The 22,105-nt window shown below is 44.9% G+C and overlaps 1 protein-coding gene across 1 annotated transcript in view; it reads left to right on the forward strand.

Annotated features, from left to right (window-relative positions):
- The window catches only part of LOC115157331 (cadherin-24), a 220,016-nt gene that overhangs the window by 157,419 nt on the left and 40,492 nt on the right, over window positions 1–22,105 (forward strand). Inside the window, exon 6 of the mRNA XM_029705498.1 lies at window positions 373–554. Coding sequence (XP_029561358.1) covers window positions 373–554 — 182 coding nt within the window. The remainder of the gene's footprint in view (window positions 1–372; window positions 555–22,105) is intronic.

A 22,105-nucleotide genomic window follows, 5' to 3' on the forward strand; every position in this document is an offset into this window, starting at 1 on the left:
TTTAAACATGACTGAGTGGAGAGGAACCACAGGCTTATTATCTGTCCTTGATGAATAATCAAGCTTGTTAGCGGAGAAGAAATAACAGCAGGAGACAGACACAGTCATTGACATTTGATGAGTCCTCTCTATCTCTATCTCGCCTCACCAAACACAAACAACATAAACAAGATAAACAAGTGCTGTGTAACCTTCAGTGCCTGTGATGTCGCTGTCTCCTACCACGCCCTCTTTTCTCTCTCTATCCCCCTTTTTTCCCTCAGCCCCTCCTCCCTGTTGTACAGTACATCAAATACCTTATCTAAATCTCTCTTTTTTCCTTCCTTCCTTCCTTCCTTCCTTCCTTCCTTCCTTCCTCCTCCTTCTCTCCAGGTATGTGGTCCTTCTCCGTGTCAGAGCTGGCTGTTTTGGGGGCGGAGGTGGGCCGTATCTCAGCAACAGACGCTGACCTAGGCGACAATGCCAAGCTGGAATATACCGTCCTGGAAGGAGAGACGGGGGACACCTTCAACATCAGCGGAACGAACCAAGAGGCTGTGATCACCCTGAACAAGGTGAGAGGGAAGAGGTATGTAGGAGTGAGCGAGGGAGCATGTTGGGTGTCAGCCGACAGAGAGGGATGGAGGGAACGAGGGAGGGCAGAACAGGATGGAATAATGGAACAGATGATGAGAAGGAGGAGAGGAGGACACAGGAGAGCCTGTTGATTTGGCCTGTTCTCCCTCAAAACGCTCCAGAGAAGCTGTGCAGTCACTGCTATGCTGGATAGATATATATCTAGTGTTTTCTCTGTGAGTCAGATGGCCATATCTGTATGTGTGCTTGTTGAATGAGCTCATTTCCATTGATGCTGTCTGATTCTAGATGATTCCCACTAGAACTGACTGTCACTCTGGGTTATCACACAAGCAACTCCAATAACGAAGTGTGGTTGGTGATGAGAGCTGACACTCGGTGTGTGTGTTGCGTGTTACATGTGTGTGTTACGTGTTATATGTGTGTGTGTGTGTTGCATGTTACGTGTGTGTGTTGCGTGTTACATGTGTCTGTGTGTGTGTTGCATGTTACGTGTGTGTGTGTGTTACGTGTGTGTGCGTGTCTCACACCTGTGCGTAGGCCTCTCATGTGTGATGCAGACGTTGACTGACATCAATAGCAGCAAACCGAAGTCCTCTAGTCTGTCTCAGACATGAAATATGCTATTTGAAGCTGAATTAGCCTTTCAAAAGGCACAGGCAGTGTGTGAGTGTTAAAAATATACCCTGCTCTTTAATATAGCCTGCCACTTAGATCTGAGATAAGAGAGAATCTGACGCACCTCTAGTGGTCATCCAGTGTGAATGCTGAGTGAGTGTGTGGATTTGTGTTTTTGTGTCTTTGAGTAGTTTAATCTGTGTGTGTGTGTGTGTGTGTGTGTGTGCATGTGTGTTTGTCACTGTGACAGCCCCCCCTCCCCCCAGGGTTTGTGAGGTGAGTTAAAAATGCCTTGGCTGGAAGTTGTACTGGATTTCCAGGCCCTGGGATGTGTTACTTTGATAAGAGAAAGAGTAGAGGGAGGGGGAAGAGAGAGGAGTGAGGGAAAGGGTGTGGATAGGAGGGGGTGGAGGGAGGGGTACGGAGAGAGAGTGGTAGCAGGGAGGAAAAGAGAGTAAGGGAGAGTGAAATTAGCGAGGCAGCCAGAAGAAAAACAGCAGGAAGAGAGAGAGTGAGAGAGAGTGAAAGAGAGAGACAATGAGGCAGAACAACACATCCAAAGGAAGACAGGCAGGCTGAAAAATAGTTTTTTTTGAGCTGCAGAGAGTTTGAGAGGGAGAGAGGAAACAACATAGGGATGTCTAAGCAGCATCCTGCAGAGAGAGATAGAAGTGATCAATTCACTGTGTGCTCAGTGACTGGAGAAATGACAGGGAAAATGACATGAAAACAAATAAACACCTCCACTCACCTCCTTCCCCTATCTCCCCTCACCTCCTTCCCCTATCTCCCCTCGGATTCAGACGCCACACAAAACCTACAATTACTCTTCCAACATGGAGCTTTTATCTCACTTCTCCCCCCAAAATATTATTATAGCATGAAATAGAAGAGACTGAACAAAAATTATTTTAGGGCTGTCGTCTCTAGGGCTCTTCCATATCGGCTCAGGGAATATAAGGTTTTCAATGTAAAAGGGGGAGAATAAGAATGGTGGGCAGGCGGTGGCTAGGTAAGTAGGTGGGTATACAGCAGTAAGGTGGGCAGGCGGTGGCTAGGTAGGTAGGTAGGTAGGTAGGTAGGTAGGTAGGTAGGTAGGTAGGTAGGTAGGTAGGTGGGTGTACAGTAGGTAGGTAGGTAGGTAGGTATACAGTAGGTAGGTAGGTATACAGTAGGAAGTTGGGAAGGTGGGTGTACAGTAGGTAGGTGGGTAGGTAGGTATACGGTAGGTAGGTAGGTAGGTAGGTAGGTAGGTATACAGTAGGTAGGTGGGTGGGTAGGTGGGTGTACTGTAGGTAGGTGGGTAGGTAGGTAACCAGTAGGTAGGTGGGTATACAGCAGGAAGTTGGGAAGGTGGGTGTACAGTAGGTAGGTATACAGTAGGTAGGTGGGTATACAGTAGATAGGTGGGTATACAGTAGGTAGGTGGGTATACAGAGGTAGGTGGGTATACAGTAGGTAGGTGGGTGTACAGTAGGTAGGTGGGTAGGTAGGTATACAGTAGGTAGGTGGGTATACTGTAGGTAGGTGGGTATACAGTAGATAGGTGGGTAGGTGGATATACCTACTGTATATCAACCTACCCACCTACCTACTGTATACCCAGTAGGGGGGCAGGCGGTGGCTATGTAGGTAGGTAGGTAGGCAGGCAGTAGGTAGATGGGTATACAGTTGGTAGCGGGGTATACAGTAGGTGGGTGGGTAGGTGGGTATACAGTAGGTAGCTGGGTAGGTAGGTATACAGTAGGTAGCTGGGTAGGTAGGTATACAGTAGGTAGCTGGGTAGGTAGGTATACAGTAGGTAGGTCGGTAGGTGGATATACAGTGGGCAGGTGGGTGTACAGTAGGTAGGTGGGTAGGTAGGTATACAGTAGGTAGGTGGGTATACAGAGGTAGGTGGTATACAGTAGATAGGTGGGTAGGTGTATATACCTACTGTATATCAACCTACCCACCTACCTACTGTGTACCCAGTAGGTAGGTGGGTATACAGTAGGTAGGTGGGCAGGCGGTGGCTAGGTAGGTAGGTAGGCAGTAGGTAGATGGGTATACAGTTGGTAGCGGGGTATACAGTAGGTGGGTGGGTAGGTGGGTATACAGTAGGTAGCTGGGTAGGTAGGTATACAGTAGGTAGCTGGGTAGGTAGGTATACAGTAGGTAGGTCGGTAGGTGGATATACAGTAGGTAGGTGGGTATACAGTAGGTAACTGGGTGGGTATACAGTAGGTAACTGGGTGGGTAGGTATACAGTAGGTAGGTGGGTAGGTGGATATACAGTAGGTAGGTGGGTATACAGTAGCTAACTGGGTAGGTAGGAATACAGTAGGTAGATGGGTAGGTGGGTATACAGTAGGTAGGTGGGTATACAGTAGGTGGATATACAGTAGGTAGGTGGGTAGGTGGGTTACAGTAGGTGACTGGGTAGGTAGGTATACAGTAGGTAGGTGGGTATACAGTAGGTGGGTGGGTAGGTGGGTATACAGTCGGTAGCTGGGTAGGTAGGTATACAGTAGGTAGATGGGTATGCAGTAGGTAGGTGGGTACACAGTACTGGGTAGGTAGGTATACAGTAGGTAGGTGGGTATGCAGTAGGTAGGTGGGTATACAGTAGGTAGCTGGGTATGTAGGTATACAGTATGTAGATGGGTATACAGTGGGTAGGTGGGTAAACAGTAGGTAGTTTGGTAGGTGGGTATACAATAGGTATGTGGGTATACAGTAGTTAGGTATACAGTAGGTAGGTGGGTATACGGTAGCTAGGTAGGTATACAGTAGGTAGGTTGGTTTAAATGTAAATGGGTAAGTGGGTATACAGTAGGTAGGTGGGTATACAGTAGGTAGATGGGCAGGCCGTGGCTATGTAGGTAGGTAGGTATACAGTAGGTAGGTGGGTATACAATAGGTAGGTGGGTATACAGTGGGTAGGAGGGTAGGTAGGTATACAGTAGAGGTGGGTATACAGTAGGTAGGTGGGTATACAGTAGGTAGGTGGGCAGGCGGTGGCTATGTAGGTAGATAGGTTGGTAGGCAGTAGGTAGGTGGGTATACAGTAGATAGGGAGGTATACAGTAGGTGGGTGGGTAGGTAGGTATACAGAAGGTAGGTAGGTGGGTATACAGTAGGTAGGTGGGTATACCATAGATAGGGGGGTATACAGTAGGTAGGTGGGTATACAGTAGATAGGTGGGTAGGTGGGTATACAGTAGGTAGCTGGGTAGGTAGGTTTGCAGTAGGTAGGTGGATATACGTTAGGTAGGAGGGTAGGTAGGTATACATTAGGTAGGAGGGTAGGTAGGTATACAGTAGATAGGAGGGTAGGTAGGTATACAGTAGAGGTGGGTATACAGTAGGTAGGTGGGTAGGTAGGTTTACAGTAGGTGGGTGGGTATACAGTAGGTGGGTGGGTAGGTGGGTGTACTGTAGGTAGCTGGGCAGGTAGGTATACAGTAGGTAGGTGGGTATACAGTCTGTATGTGGGTAGGTGGGTATAGAGTAGGTAGCTGGGTAGGTTAGTATACAATAGGTAGGTGGGTAGGGGGGTATACAGTAGGTAGGTGGGTTTACAGTACGTAGGTGGGTAGGTGAGTATACAGTGTGTAGCTGGGTAGGTAGGTTTGCAGTAGGTAGGTCGGTTTACATTAGGTAGGAGGGTAGGTAGGTGTACAGTAGGTAGGTGGGTAGAAATACAGTTGGTAGGTGGGTATACAGTAGGTAGGTGGGTATACAGTAGGTAGGTAGGTGGATATACAGTAGGTTGGTTGGTAGGTTGGTATACAGTAGATAGGTGGGTAGGTGGATATACAGTAAGTAGGTGGGTAGGTGGATATACAGTAGGTAGGTAGGTAGGTGGATATACAGTCGGTAGGTGGATATACAGTACGTAGCTGGGTATACATTAGGTAGGTGGATATACAGTAGGTAGGTGGGTATACAGTAGGTAGGTAGGTAGGTGGATATACAGTAGGTTGGTTGGTAGGTTGGTATACAGTAGATAGGTGGGTAGGTGGATATACAGTAAGTAGGTGGGTAGGTGGATATACAGTAGGTAGGTAGGTAGGTGGATATACAGTCGGTAGGTGGATATACAGTACGTAGCTGGGTATACTACCAGTAGGTAGGTGGGTATACAGTAGGTAGGTGGGCAGGCGGTGGCTATGTTAGTAGGTAGGTAGGTGGACAGTAGGTAGGTGGGTATACAGTAGGTAGGTGGGAAGGTGGGTATACAGTAGGTAGGTGGGTATACAGTTTGTAACTGGGTGGGTAGGTATACAGTAGGTAGGTGGGTATACACTAGGTAGATGGGTAGGTACGTAGGTATACAGTAGGTAGGTAGGTGGGTATACAGTAGGTAGGTAGGTGGGTATACAGTAGGTAGGTGGGTATACAGTAGGTAGGTGGGTATACAGTTGGTAACTGGGTGGGTAGGTATACACTAGGTAGGTGGGTAGGTACGTAGGTATACAGTAGGTAGGTAGGTGGGTATACAGTAGGTAGGTAGGTGGGTATACAGTAGGTAGGTGGGTACACAGTAGGTAGGTGGGTAGGTAGGTTTACAGTAGGTTGGTGGGTAAGTAGGTATACAGTAGGTACATAGGTAGGTGGGTATACACTAGGTAGGTGGGTAGGTACGTAGGTATACAGTAGGTAGGTAGGTGGGTATACAGTAGGTGGGTGGGTATACAGTAGGTAGGTGGGTACACAGTAGGTTGCTGGGTAGGTAGGTTTGCAGTAGGTAGGTTGGTATACATTAGGTAGAAGGGTTGGTATACAGTAATATGTGGCTATACAGTAGGTAGGTAGGTAGGTAGGTAGGTAGGTAGGTAGGTAGGTAGGTTTACAGTAGGTGGGTGGGTAGGTGGGTGTACAGTAGGTAGGTGGGTATACAGTAGGTAGGTTGGTAGGTGGGTATACAGTAGATATGTGGGAATACAGTAGTTAGGTGGGTAGATGGGTATACAGTAGGTAGCTGGGTAGGTAGGTTTGCAGTAGGTAGGTTGGTATACATTAGGTAAGAGGGTTGGTATACAGTAATATGTGGCTATACAGTAGGTAGGTAGGTAGGTAGGTATACAGTAGGTAGATGGGTATACAGTAGGTAGTTGGGTAGGTGGGTATACAATAGGTAGGTGGGTATACAGTAGGTAGGTATACAGTAGGTAGGTGGGTAGGTGGGTTACAGTAGGTAGGTAGGTTTACATTTAGGTAGGTAGGTTTACAGTAGGTAGGTAGGTTTACAGTAGGTAGGTAGGTATATAGTAGGTAGGTAGGTTTATAGTAGGTAGGTAGGTTTATAGTAGGTAGTTAGGTTTATAGTAGGTAGGTGGGTTTATAGTAGGTAGGTAGGTTTATAGTAGGTAGGTAGGTTTATAGTAGGTAGGTTTATAGTAGATAGGTTTATAGTAGGTAGGTAGGTTTATAGTAGGTAGGTAGGTTTATAGTAGGTAGGTAGGTTTATTGTAGGTAGGTAGGTTTATAGTAGGTAGGTAGGTTTATAGTAGGTAGGTGGGTATATAGTAGGTAGGTGGGTTTACAGTAGGTAGGTGGGTTTATAGTAGGTAGGTGGGTATATACTAGGTAGGTGGGTTTATAGTAGGTAGGTAGGTTTATAGTAGGTAGGTCGGTATACAGTAGGTAGGTGGGTTTATAGTAGGTAGGTAGGTTTATAGTAGGTAGGTAGGTTTATAGTAGGTAGGTTTATAGTAGATAGGTTTATAGTAGGTAGGTAGGTTTATAGTAGGTAGGTAGGTTTATAGTAGGTAGGTAGGTTTATTGTAGGTAGGTAGGTTTATAGTAGGTAGGTGGGTATATAGTAGGTAGGTGGGTATACAGTAGGTAGGTGGGTTTATAGTAGGTAGGTGGGTATATACTAGGTAGGTGGGTTTATAGTAGGTAGGTAGGTTTACATTAGGTAGGTAGGTTTATAGTAGGTAGCTGGTTTATAGTAGGTAGGTAGGTTTATAGTAGGTAGGTGGGTTTACAGTAGGTAGGTAGGTTTATAGTAGGTAGGTAGGTTTACAGTAGGTAGGTAGGTTTATAGTAGAAGGTAGGTTTACAGTAGGTAGGTAGGTTTATAGTAGGTAGGTAGGTTTACAGTAGGTAGGTGGGTTTATAGTAGGTAGGTTTATAGTAGGTAGGTAGGTTTATAGTAGGTAGGTGGGTATACAGTAGGTAGGTTTATAGTAGGTAGGTGGGTTTATAGTAGGTAGGTGGGTATACAGTAGGTAGGTGGGTTTATAGTAGGTAGGTAGGTTTATAGTAGGTAGGTAGGTTTATAGTAGGTAGGTAGGTATATAGTAGGTAGGTAGGTTTATAGTAGGTAGGTAGGTTTATAGTAGGTAGGTGGGTTTACAGTAGGTAGGTAGGTTTACAGTAGGTAGGTTTACAGTAGGTAGGTAGGTTTACAGTAGGTAGGTGGGTATACAGTAGGTAGGTAGGTTTATAGTAGGTAGGTGGGTTTACAGTAGGTAGGTGGGTTTATAGTAGGTAGGTAGGTATATAGTAGGTAGGTTTATAGTAGGTAGGTTTATAGTAGGTAGGTAGGTATATAGTAGGTAGGTAGGTTTATAGTAGGTAGGTGGGTTTATAGTAGGTATGTAGGTTTATAGTAGGTAGGTGGGTATATAGTAGGTAGGTGGGTATGTAGTAGGTAGGTAGGTTTATAGTAGGTAGGTGGGTATATAGTAGGTAGGTAGGTTTACAGTAGGTAGGTTTACAGTAGGTAGGTAGATTTACAGTAGGTAGGTGGGTATACAGTAGGTAGGTAGGTTTATAGTAGGTAGGTGGGTTTACAGTAGGTAGGTGGGTTTATAGTAGGTAGGTAGGTTTATAGTAGGTAGGTAGGTATATAGTAGGTAGGTAGGTTTATAGTAGGTAGGTAGGTTTATAGTAGGTAGGTAGGTTTATAGTAGGTAGGTGGGTATATAGTAGGTAGGTGGGTATATAGTAGGTAGGTGGGTATATAGTAGGTAGGTGGGTTTATAGTAGGTAGGTAGGTTTATAGTAGGTAGGTGGGTATATAGTAGGTAGGTAGGTTTACAGTAGGTAGGTTTACAGTAGGTAGGTAGGTTTACAGTAGGTAGGTGGGTATACAGTAGGTAGGTAGGTTTATAGTAGGTAGGTGGGTTTACAGTAGATAGGTGGGTTTATAGTAGGTAGGTAGGTTTATAGTAGGTAGGTAGGTATATAGTAGGTAGGTAGGTTTATAGTAGGTAGGTAGGTTTATAGTAGGTAGGTAGGTTTATAGTAGGTAGGTAGGTTTATAGTAGGTAGGTGGGTATATAGTAGGTAGGTGGGTATATAGTAGGTAGGTAGGTTTACAGTAGGTAGGTGGGTTTATAGTAGGTAGGTTTACAGTAGGTAGGTAGGTTTATAGTAGGTAGGTAGGTTTACAGTAGGTAAGTAGGTTTATAGTAGGTAGGTAGGTTTATAGTAGGTAGGTGGGTTTACAGTAGGTAGGTAGGTTTACAGTAGGTAGGTGGGTTTATAGTAGGTTGGTGGGTATACAGTAGGTAGGTGGGTATATAGTAGGTTGGTGGGTATACAGTAGGTAGGTAGGTTTATAGTAGGTTGGTGGGTATACAGTAGGTAGGTGGGTTTACAGTAGGTAGGTAGGTTTACAGTAGGTAGGTGGGTTTATAGTAGGTTGGTGGGTATACAGTAGGTAGGTGGGTATATAGTAGGTTGGTGGGTATACAGTAGGTAGGTGGGTTTATAGTAGGTTGGTGGGTATACAGTAGGTAGGTGGGTATATAGTAGGTTGGTGGGTATACAGTAGGTAGGTAGGTTTATAGTAGGTAGGTAGGTTTACAGTAGGTAGGTAGGTTTATAGTAGGTAGGTAGGTTTATAGTAGGTAGGTGGGTTTACAGTAGGTAGGTAGGTTTACAGTAGGTAGGTGGGTATATAGTAGGTTGGTGGGTTTATAGTAGGTAGGTTTACAGTAGGTAGGTGGGTTTACAGTAGGTAGGTAGGTTTACAGTAGGTAGGTAGGTTTATAGTAGGTAGGTAGGTTTATAGTAGGTAGGTGGGTTTATAGTAGGTAGGTGGGTTTACAGTAGGTAGGTAGGTTTACAGTAGGTAGGTGGGTGGGTGTAGCTGAGAAGAAGATTTGAGGAGGTTAAAAGCGAATTTAGCAATTCAGGGAATCCACGCACAAGTAATTTAATAAATGAAAGATACTACTCTAACAGAATTAAAATAAACAAAGCGTAAAATTAGAGCTATGCTTCCTCCATGATTTACACCCTGTTAAACAAAAAGAAACCATGCAGTATGTTGGGGTATGTGTTGTAGGGGTGGGTGTGTGTGTGTGTGTGTTAAGTGTGTGTTAACTGACTCACTCACTGTCTCCATGGCCAGATTGTCTGCATGCGTGTGCGTGAGTGTGTGTGTGTGCATGTGTGTGTGTGTGTGCAGTGGAAATGTTTTAGAAAACTGTGAGGGATTTTGTTGAAAGAGATGATCTTTTTAACCTTAAGAGGAAAATATTTTCAACTGGAACAATTTCTGCTACCACTGAGTCTGACCTCCCGGCTCCTCTCACAGCTGTGGGCAGTATCTTTTTACCATTGATCTTAGACTTACAGACACACACCCAGCCACACAGGAACACACACATACACTCTGTTGATCTTGCAGCTCTCCCTGTTAACACTCAGTGGAATGAGTAAAAAGGTGTGAAGGCATACAGTGATTCATTTAAAAAAGGGACAAACTGTGGCGCCTAAAAGACTGAGGTTCAGCACTGTGTGATGTGACAGGAGACAGAGAGGCAGGTGGGGAGGAAGGCAGGATGAGAAAGAGAGAGTGAGTGTGTGTGTGTGCATGCACGCTTACGTACATGCATGCTTGTGTGCACGTGTGTGTGTATGTGTACATGCATGCATGTGCGTGTGTGTATGTATCTGTCAGAGAGAGACAGGGAGAGGCCAATGGGCAGTGGTGGAGAGGTGGGGTAAGGTGAGGGTGGTGGTGGGTTAGCCAGGGACGTGCAGGGGAAGCTGGGTCATTAACACTCTGGGAGTCAGTTTGGGTAAAGATTGGAGACTGCCCGTCTCTTATCACTGCTTATTCGCAGACAATCTCATAGGACCACAACAAACTGTCTATCTCCCCTCTCTCTCCATCAGTCTCTGTTTTTGTATCCCTCTCTCTCCCTCTGTCACCCCCTCACTCCTCCTTCTCCTCTCCTCTTTTCTCCGGGGCCATTTTGTAGGATACTAGCTGTTTTTTGTCTCAGTCTGACTCATTGTTGTGATGATTTCTCTAAATTGCCTGGGCTCAAGTCACTGTAATTCAACCTCTAAACGGTGGCTGGGGATTTGAACACAGACAACTATCCATTTATCAGCTTATATGAGCAAACTGGAAGTCCATTTATTTTGTGTTTTTTTTATGGGGTTTTCTGAGGGGAGTGGTTTGAGATGAGATCTAGTCCCTGTACACACAGGCCTAACACAGACAAAGTGAGTGTTCAAAACCATTACAATGTGGTTGGAATTGAGAAATACATTTTGGTTTCCAATCTCTCAAGGCTTAAATAAGACCACTGCGTCAGTCTAAAGTACAGGTCAACAGGGTCAGCAAGACAATCCCACTAATGTACTTGAAGCATCAAGTGAACTGAGTTATTCCAGAGATAGAGATGGTCTAGTGTCCACCCTAATAATGGGAGTTGTTGTCTGTGAGAAGGCTGGCCGATGCCTTTCACATAAAAAGATTTTCACTAAAAGCAGTTTCTTCTCAAAATTTGAGATTTATTTTTGATAAATACAAAATAGGCTACAAAATGTCAGTTGAAATTGCTAAAAGGTTAAAACAAAGATTAAAGATTGACACCTAAAACAAACAGGTTTTCCTTGCTCACCTCAAACTCAAACTGGGAGTCTCCAATAAACATTGAAACATCTGCAGCTCACTAGCTTAGTTAGTGGGAGGAGCCTACAATGAACAATTAACCAACCTGTGCTGACACAAACATTCTTCACACACATTCAATTAAAGACAATCAACTGGTTCAGGTGAAATGGTGGAAAAGATATCACTACTATGGCAAGATGAAATGGTAATGGAAAACAGGGCCCTATACAGTGCATTCGGAAAGTATTCAGGCCTCTTCACTTTTTCCATATTTTGTAACTGCCTTATTCTAAAATTGATTAAATACAAATGTTCCTCATCAATCTCCACACAATACCCCATAATGACAAAGTGAAAACAGGTTTTTAGAAATGTTAGCAAATTTATTACAAATAAAAAACAGAGATATCTTATTTACATAAGTAATCAGACCCTTTGCTATGAGACTTGAAATTGAGCTCAGGTGCATCCTGTTTCCATTGATCATCCTGGAGATGTTTCTACGACTTGATTGGAGTCCACCTGTGGTAAATTCAATTGATTGGACATGATTTAGAAAGGCACACAAGGTCCCACAGTTGACAGTGCATGTCAGAGGAAAAACCATGCCATGAGGTCAAAGGAATTGTCCGTAGAGAGCCAAGACAGGATTTTGTTGAGGCACAGATCTGGGGAAGGGTACCAAAACATTTCTGCAGCATTGAAGTTCCCCAAGAACATAGTGGCCTCCATCATTCTTAAATAGAAGAAGTTTGGAACCACCAAGACTCTTCCTGGAGCTGGCCGCCCAGCCAAACTGAGCAATCGGGGGAGAAAGGACTTGGTCAGGGAGGTTACCAAGAACCTGATGGTCACTCTGACAGAGTTAATCTGTGGAGATGGGAGAACCTTCCAGAAGGACAACCATCTCTGCAGCACTCCACCAATCAGGCCTTTATGGTAGAGTGGCCAGATGGGAGCCACTCCTCAGTAAAAGGCACATGACAGCCTGATTGGAGTTGGCCAAAAGGCACCTAAAGGACTCGCAGACCATGAGAAACAAGGTTCTCTGGTCGGATGAAACCAAGATTGAACTATTTGGCCTGAATGTCAAGCATCACGTCTGAAGGAAACCAGGCACTGCTCATCACCTGGCCAATACCATCCCTACAGTGAAGCATGGTGGTGGCAGCATCATGCTGTGGGGATGTTTTTCAGCGGCAGGGACTGGGAAACTAGTCAGGATCGAGGGAAAAATGAACGGAGAAAAGTACAGAGATCTAATGACAACCTGCTCCAGACCGCTCAGGACCTCAGACTGGGGGAGAGCGTTCACCTTCCGACAGGACAAATACACTGAGCACACAGCCAAGATAACGCAGGTGTGGCTTTAGGACAAGTCTCTGAATGTCCTTGAGTGGCCCAGCCAGAGCCCGGACTTGAACCCAATCAAACTTCTCTGAAGAGACCTGAAAATAGCTGTGCAGTGACGCTCCCTATCCAGCCTGACAGAACTTGAGAGGATCTGCAGAGAAGAATGGGAGAAACTCCCCAAATACAGGTGTGCCAAGCTTCTAGCATCATAACCAAGAAGACTCGAGGCTGTAATCGCTGCCAAAGGTGCTTCAACAAAGTACTGAGTAAATAGTCTGTATACTTATGTAAATGTGATATTTTAGTTTTTTATTTGGAATACATTCGTCCCCAAAAAATGCAACCTGTTTTCGCTTTGTCATTGTGGGGTATTGTGTGTAGATTGATGAGGGGGAAAAAACTATTTAATCAATTTTAGAATACGGCTGTAATGTAATAAAATGTGGAAAAAGTGAAGGGGTCTGAATACATTCCGAATGCACTGTACAAAAATGTACTCAGAAATATACATACAGTTCCTTCAGAAAGTATTCACACCCCTTGACTTTCCACATTTTGTTGTGTTACAGCCTGTATTAAAAATATATTAAATTGAGATTTTGTCACACACCATAATGTCAAAGTGGAATTATGTTTTTAGAAAAAAACAGACATTGAATATTCCTTTGAGCATGGTGAAGTTATTAATTACCCTTTGGCTGGTGTATCAATACACACAGTCACTACAAAGATACAGGCGTCCTTCCTAACTCAGTTACTGGAGAGGAAGGAACCCGCTTAGGGATTTCACCTTGAGGCCAATGGTGACTTTTTAAAATGTGTACAGAGTTTAATGGCTGTGATATGAGAAAATTGATGATGGATCAACAACATTGTAGTTACAGTGGCTTGTGGCACCCCCCTTGCCTTACAGTGGCACCCCCTTGCCTTACAACCTGGAATTAAAATGATTTTTGGGGGATTTGTATCATTTGATTTACACAACATGCCTACCACTTTGAAGATGCAAAATATTTTTAATTATGAAACAAACAAGAAATAAGACAGAAAAACTGAACTTGAGTGTGCATAACTATTCATCCCCCCCAAAGTCAATACTTTGTAGAGCCACCTTTTGCAGCAATTACAGCTGCAAGTCTCTTGGGGTATGTCTCTATAATCTTGGCACATCTAGCCACTGGGATGTTTTCCCATTCTTCAAGGCAAAACTGCTCCAGCTCCTTCAAGTTGGATGGGTTCCGCTGGTGTACAGCAATCTTTTAGTCATACCACAGATTCTCAATTGGATTGAGGTCTGGGCTTTGACTAGGCCATTCCAAGACGTTTAAATGTTTCCCCTTAAACCACTCGAGTGTTGCTTTAGCAGTATGCATTGGGTCATTGTCCTGTTGGAAGGTGAACCTCCGTCCCAGTCTCAAAGACTGAAACAGGTTTCCCTCAAGAATTTCCCTGTATTTAGCACCATCCATCATTCCTTCAATTCTGACCAGTTTCCCAGTCCCTGCCAAATGAAAAACATCCCCACAGCATGATGCTGCCACCACCATGCTTCACTGCGGGGATGGTGAACTCGGGGTGATGAGAGGTGTTGGGTTTGCGCCATACATAGCGTTTTCCTTGATGGCCAAAAAGCTCAATTTTAGTCTCATCTGACCAGAGTACCTTCTCCCACATGCCTTTTGGCAAACACCAAACATGCCCAGCTCTGTGGAGTGTACGGCTTAAAGTGGTCCTATGGACAGATACTCTAATCTCCGCTGTGGAGCTTTGCAGCTCCTTCAGGGTTATCTTTGGTCTCTTTGTTGCCTCTCTTATTAATGCCCTGCTTGCCTGGTCCGTGAGTTTTGGTGGGTGGCACTCCATTGGCAGGTTTGTTGTGGTGCCATATTCTTTCAATTTTTTAATAATGGATTTGATGGTGCTCCGTGGGATGTTCAAAGTTTTGGATATTTTTTTATAACCCAACCCTGATCTGTACTTCTCCACAACTTTGTCCCTGACCTGTTTGGAGAGCTCCTTGGTTTTCATAGTGCTGCTTGCTTGGTTGTTTCCCTTGCTTAGTGGTGTTGCAGACTCTGGGGGGATGTGGGGATGTTTCAGAACAGGTGTATATATACCTTAGATTGCACACAGGTGGACTTTATTTAACTAATTATGCGACTTCTGAAGGTAATTGGTTGCACCAGATCTTATTTAGGGGCTTCATAGCAAAGGGGTCAATACATATGCACGCACCACTTTTCTGTTTTTAATTTTTTAGAATTTTTTTAATTAAGTTATTTTTTTAATTTCACTTCACCAATTTGGACTATTTTGTGTATGTTCATTACACGAAATCCACATAAAAATCCATTTAAATTACAGGTTGTAATGTAACAAAATAGGAAAAACGCCAAGGGGGTGAATACTTTTGCAAGGCACTGTACTCCACAATACTAACCTAATTGACAGAGTGAAAAGAAGGAAGCTTGTACAGAATACAAATATTCCAAAACATGCATCCTGTTTGCAACAAGGCACTAAAGTAATACTGTGAAAAATGTGAAAAAGCTATTCACTTTTTGTCCTGAATTCAAAGTGTTATGTTTGTGGCAAATCCAATACAACACATTACTGAGTACCACTCTCCATATTTTCAAGCATAGTGGTGGCTGCATCATCTTATCAGTCATCTTTTAATCGTTCAGGACTGGGGAGTTTTTCAGGATAAAAAAATAAACAGAATGGAGATAAGCACAGGCAAAATCCTAGAGGAAAACCTGGTTCAGTCTGCGTTCCACCAGACACTGGGAGATTAATGAACCTTTCAGCAGGACAATAACCTAAAACACAAGGCCAAATCTACACTGGAGTTGCTTACCAAGAAGACAGTGAATGTTCCTGTGTGATGGAGTTACAGTTTTAACTTCAATCTATTTTAACATCTATGGCAAGACCTACAAATGGTTCTCTAGCAATGATCAACAACCAATTTGACAGAGCTTGAAGAATTTTGAAAAGAATAATTGGCAAATGTTGCACAATCCAGGTGTGGAAAGCCCTGAGAGACTTACCCGCTTAGCTGTCTGCTTATCACTTTATTCCTGCCTCTTCCCTTTTTGGTTATTCTAAGCCAGGAATCAACTAGATTCAACCGCTGGCCAATTTTTTTTCTTGAGCGGATGGGCTGGGGGCCGCAACATAATAACAAATAGTTTATAGACTGCAAATTGACCCCAATAAACCCAAACAGATATAATGTTTGACTAAAGCATAATAATTTTAAACCTTGCTTACATTTGTATACGATCATGTGTTTCTCTATTATGTGTGAAAATACTTGGGAACCAGATTTCTTAAATTCAAATCACTTGGGGCTGATTTCTTGGTGTTTTTACAGTCTTATGTCCAAATCCCCAAAATCTTTGTTTATTTGCTCAGAAAGCTTGGGGATGCAGATAAAACCACCTGCGGGCCACCATTTGGGGAACACTGATCTAAGGTTTACAGTATGGGTTTCTTCACCGTAAACAACAAGTCGTTTCTTGTTACTACTCCGCATTGCTGCCTCCCAGTGGTAACTATAACAGCTGTAATCAAAAAGAGTTAATTTACATGATACCCTGTACTTACACGTGATAGTATGTGGTCAGGAAGAAAAAGACTGAAGGAAGCCTCAGCATAAATCACAAACTGACTTTTAGAGCCCTTATCCCCCTAGGGAGTTTTAGGAATGTGTAACCTAGTCTGTTACCGGGCAGGGTGGAGCTATTACCATATTGTGTATACCTATCCAAGCCTTTAACATGTGCCTAAGGGAAGCGGCTAGCTGGCTCTATCCCAGATTGTGCTGACTACACAGCTGCATGCTACACAAGCCTATTACCCACACTGATCCTGAGCAACATTTGGAGTTGAATGGGAAATATACAGTGTACTACATGGTATAGAACGATCATTAACACGTCTTCTCCCAATATCCCCATTCTCCCATTTGGGGGTATGAGTTGTGTAAGCCTGCTGCTAGTGTGTCTGTGATTCCACCTGGAGACACTTTGATTCCGTTGGTTAGACGTTATTTCCATATGCTTTCACTTTAAATGGCTGGCTAATCCACGGTCACCGCTAGCAGCACTCTGAGGATTATCTGTGTTGTTTTCTCACAGAGAAGAGAGATTGTGCTAATCTCCTCAGAGAGAGGGAGAGCGAGGAAGAGAGATAATGGGACATAGGATAGAAAGGAAAAGAGGGAAAAGGGGAATAGAAGAGGGAGGGAGGAAGGAAGAGAGTATGAGTAGAGGAGGGAGAGAGAGTTAAAGAAATACAGTTGAAGTCGGAAGTTTCATCCTCTGGTCTGATGAAACAAAAATAGAACTGTTTGGCCATAATGACCATTGTTATGTTTGGAGGAAAAAAGGGGAGGCTTGCAAGCCAAAGAACACCATCCCAACCGTGAAGCACGGGGGTGGCAGCATCATGTTGTGGGGGTGCTTTGCTGCAGGAGGGACTGGGGCTTCACAAAATAGATGACATCATGACGAAGGAAAATGATGTGGATATATTGAAGCAACATCTCAAGACATCAGTCAGGAAGTTAAAACTTGGTCGCAAATGGGTCTTCCAAATGGACAATGACCCCAAGCATACTTCCAAAGTTGTGGCAAAATGGCTTAAGGACAAGAAAGTGAAGGTATTGGAGTGGCCATCACAAAGCACTGACCTCAATCCCATAGAAAATTTGTGGGCAGAACTGAAAAGCCGTGTGCGAGCAAGGATGCCTACAAACCTGACTCAGTTACACCAGCTCTGTCAGGAGGAATGGGCCAAAATTCACCCAACTTATTGTAGGAAACTTGTGGAAGGCTACTAGAAATGTTTGACCCAAGTCAAACAATTTAAAGGCAGTGCTACCAAGTACTAATTGAGTGTATGTAAACTTCTGACCCACTGGGAATGTGATGAAAAAAATAAAAGCTGAAATAAATCATTCTCTCTACTATTATTCTGACATTTCACATTCTTAAAATAATGTGGTGATCCTAACTGACCTAAAACAGGGGATTTTTACTACGATTAAATGTCAGGAATTGTGAAAACTGAGTTTAAATGTATTTGGCTAAGGTGAACGTAAACTTCAGACTTCAACTGTATATAAAAAACAATGGGATGTGTAAACATAGAGAGAAGAGAAAGAGAGATGGAGGAAAGACACAAACAGCACGAGTGACAGAATCGACGGAGAGAGAGAACAAAGTGGTGGAGAGATTTAGGAGATACTCTGTTCCAGCAGTACTGCAGCTGCATGTCTGTCTGCAAAATTGCTCAGAGCTAAGTCTGTCATCTTAAATGAGTAGTCAGACGAAGACATTATGTTGATATAAAATGTAGATAATCGAGTAGGACCTCACAAAGGCTAGGTCAGCAGGATAGAGAAGGCTCTTAAACAACATCATGCAGTTGAAGAGATCATTTTTCATTTGCAGTCTGAACATATACAATGGCTGCAAAGGAGTCTGATTTAGATCATTTAAAGCTTCACTGATCACAGTGGACATGAACACACACACACCCATACACATGCTCATGAACCATATTTGATGCATGATGAATTAATTATGACCATTTGACTATTGTACCATACTGTTTAGTTAATTAATTTCATACTTAGACCGAAGCAAAAGGCAATTGTTACAGATAAATAATTTGAATTTCAAAAAAAGAGTGTGAGTTTCAGGCAAGACAAGAGAGGGTTGTACTGAGAGATGGAGAGAGAGAGAGAGAGAGAGAGAGAGAGAGAGAGAGAGAGAGAGAGAGAGAGAGAGAGAGAGAGAGAGAAGGAGCAGCAGAGAGAGAAGGAGCAGCAGAGAGAGAGAGAGAGAGAGAGAGAGAGAGAGAGAGAGAGAGAAGGAGCAGCAGAGAGAGAAGGAGCAGCAGAGAGAGAGAGAGAGAGAGAGAGAGAGAGAGAGAGAGAGAGAGAGAGGGAGAGAGAGAGGGAGAGAGAGAGGGAGAGAGAGCAGCAGAGAGAGACAGAGGGAGAGAGAGAGCAGCAGAGAGAGACAGAGAGAGAGAGAGACAGAGAGAGAGAGAGCAGCAGAGAGAGACGCAGAGAGAGAGCAGCAGAGAGAGAGAGAGAGAGCAGCAGAGAGAGAGAGAGCAGCAGAGAGAGACAGAGAGAGAGAGAGCAGCAGAGAGAGAGACAGGGAGAGAGAGCAGCAGAGAGAGACAGGGAGAGAGAGAGCAGCAGAGAGAGACAGGGAGAGAGAGAGCAGCAGAGAGAGACAGAGGGAGAGAGACGCAGAGAGAGACGCAGAGAGAGAGCATCAGAGAGAGACGCAGAGAGAGAGCAGCAGAGAGAGAGAGAGAGCAGCAGAGAGAGACAGAGGGAGAGAGAGAGCAGCAGAGAGAGACAGAGAGAGAGAGAGACAGAGAGAGAGAGAGCAGCAGAGAGAGAGACAGAGAGAGAGAGAGCAGCAGAGAGAGAGACAGGGAGAGAGAGAGCAGCAGAGAGAGACAGAGGGAGAGAGAGAGCAGCAGAGAGAGACAGAGGGAGAGAGAGAGCAGAGACGCAGAGAGAGACGCAGAGAGAGAGCAGCAGAGAGAGACGCAGAGAGAGACGCAGAGAGAGAGCAGCAGAGAGAGACGCAGAGAGAGACGCAGAGAGAGAGCAGCAGAGAGAGACGCAGAGAGAGACAGAGAGAGAGAGCAGCAGAGAGAGACAGAGAGAGAGAGAGCAGCAGAGAAAGACAGAGAGAGAGCAGCAGAGAGAGACAGAGAGAGCAGCAGAGAGAGACAGAGAGAGCAGCAGAGAGAGACAGAGAGAGAGAGAGCAGCAGAGAGAGACAGAGAGAGAGCAGCAGAGAGAGACAGAGAGAGCAGCAGAGAGAGACAGAGAGAGCAGCAGAGAGAGACAGAGAGAGAGAGAGCAGCAGAGAAAGACAGAGAGAGAGCAGCAGAGAGAGACAGAGAGAGCAGCAGAGAGAGACAGAGAGAGAGAGAGCAGCAGAGAGAGACAGAGAGAGAGAGCAGCAGAGAGAGTCAGAGAGAGCAGCAGAGAGAGACAGAGCAGCAGAGGAAGTGAGAAAGAAAAAGGGAGGTGGTGATAAATGCTTTCTGTAAGCGTGAGCGAGGGAGAGAGATGAGTGTGTATTCTGGGTATCAGAGATGGACCTCTGAACACTAGGTGGGGAGTGGAGAGGGTGATCGAGTGCCTGGGAGAGAGGGAGAGAGAGAGAGAGAGAGAGAGAGAGAGGTAGTGGTAGTGGGTGATGGAGTACTGGCTAGAGGAAGGGAGGGGGTGATGAGTGTGTGCTCACAGTATAAGTGACATCTCTCCTCCTCAGACAGATTGTCTCTCTTTCCCCCTAATGGGATCCTGTTATAGACCTCCTCCCTCCCTCGCTCCCTCTCCCTTCCTGCCTCCCTCTTTCTCTCTCTCTGACATTTCCTTTTTTTCCTACGTAGAAATGTTCCGGTATTGCCTATATTTCAATATCTGTGCCCTTCAATTGCCCTTTTCTCACTACATATTTTTTTGCAGTCTATCCCCTGTTACGATTACAGATTTATTCTAAGAGAATGCAGTTCTTTACAACGGTGAGAAAATGAAAAAGTGGGGGGGATCAGAAATAGAAGAAAAATATCAATATTTTCCTCCATGAGGGACCTTCAAAGTTCGTTTTTGCTTTGAATATTGCTCATACCTAACCAGTCTATTTATCCCCAGTCCAGCCTGCATCTTTCTGCCAATCATACTGCCTTCATCCAATATTCGGCTCAGGAAGCCCATGTCATGTAGGAAAACCTCAGAAAGCTGTTTGGAACCAGACCCAGCCGGGTTGCTCTCCAGTATGTAATCAAGGCAGGGCTTTGCCCTCGCTAGCAATCATCTGTCCTGATTTGATCAGAGACAGACTCATTCCTTCAGACTAGAGGAACCCTGCTGTGGAGAGAAACCACAACCAGGAGACAGGCAGACAGACAGACCGACAGGCAGGCAGACACCAGACACACAGAGAGAGAGAGAGAGAGAGAGAGAGGAGAGAGAGATCGACAGACAGGCAGACAGATAGACCGACAGACAGGCAGACAGATAGACCGACAGACAGGCAGACAGATAGACCGACAGACAGGCAGACAGATAGACCGACAGACAGGCAGACAGATAGACCGACAGACAGGCAGACAGATAGACCGACAGACAGGCAGACAGATAGACCGACAGACAGGCAGACCGACAGACAGGCAAACAGGTAGAGAGCCATGCAGACCGACAGACAGGCAAACAGATAGAGAGCCAGGCAGACAGACATAGATAGACCGACAGACAGGCAGACAGATAGACCGACAGGCAGACAGACAGACCGACAGACAGGCAGACAGATATAGAGACAGACAGACAGACAGATAGACCGACAGATAGACCGACAGGCAGACAGATAGAGAGCCAGGCAGACAGATAGACCGACAGGCAGGCAGACAGATATAGAGACAGGCAGACAGATAGAGAGTCAGGTAGACAGATAGAGAGCCAGGCAGGCAGATAGAGAGCCAGGCAGACAGGCAGACAGATAGAGAGCCAGGCAGACAGATAGAGAGCCAGACAGGCAGACAGATAGAGAGCCAGGCAGGCAGACAGATAGAGAGACAGGCAGACAGACAGATAGAGAGCCAGGCAGACAGATAGAGAGCCAGGCAGACAGACAGATAGACCGACAGACAGGCAGACAGATAGACCGACAGGACAGGCAGACAGATAGAGAGTCAGGTAGACAGATAGAGAGCCAGGCAGACAGATAGATAGACCGACAGACAGATAGAGAGCCAGGCCAGACAGGCAGATAAGATTGAGAGCCAGGCAGACAGATAGAGAGCCAGGCAGACAGATAGACCGACAGACAGATAGAGAGCCAGGGCAGACAGATAGAGAGCCAGGCAGACAGACAGATGGAGAGCCAGGCAGACAGATAGAGAGCCAGGCAGACAGATAGAGAGCCAGGCAGACAGATAGAGAGCCAGGCAGACAGATAGACCGATTGACCGATAATTTTAATGGTAGGTTTATTTGAACAGTGAGGAGACAGAATAACAACAAAGAAGTCCAGAAAAACACGTGAAAAATTTTATAAATTGATTGCATTTTAATGAGGGAAATAAGTATTTGACCCCTCTGCAAAACATGACTTAGTACTTGGTGGCAAAACCCTTGTTGGCAATCACAGAGGTCAGACGTTTTCTTGTAGTTGGCCACACATCTCAGGAGGGATTTTGTCCCACTCCTCTTTGCAGATCTTCTCCAAGTCATTAAGGTTTCGAGGGCTGACGTTTGCAACTCGAACCTTCAGCTCCCTCCACAGATTTTCTATGGGATTAAGGTCTGGAGACTGGCTAGGCCACTCCAGGACCTTAATGTGCTTCTTCTTGAGCCACTCCTTTGTTGCCTTGGCCGTGTGTTTTGGGTCATTGGAATACCCATGGAATACCCATCTACGACCCATTTTCAATGCCCTGGCTGAGGGAAGGAGGTACTCACCCAAGATTTGATGGTACATGGCCCCGTCCATCGTCCCTTTGATGCGATGAAGTTGTCCTGTCCCCTTAGCAGAAAAACACCCCCAAAGCATAATGTTTCCAACCTCCATGTTTGACGGTGGGTATGGTGTTCTTGGGGTCATAGGCAGCATTCCTCATCCTCCAAACACGGCAAGTTGAGTTGATGCCAAAGAT

The sequence above is a fragment of the Salmo trutta genome, chromosome 21, assembly GCF_901001165.1.
Source record: "Salmo trutta chromosome 21, fSalTru1.1, whole genome shotgun sequence".
Taxonomy (NCBI): domain Eukaryota; kingdom Metazoa; phylum Chordata; class Actinopteri; order Salmoniformes; family Salmonidae; genus Salmo; species Salmo trutta.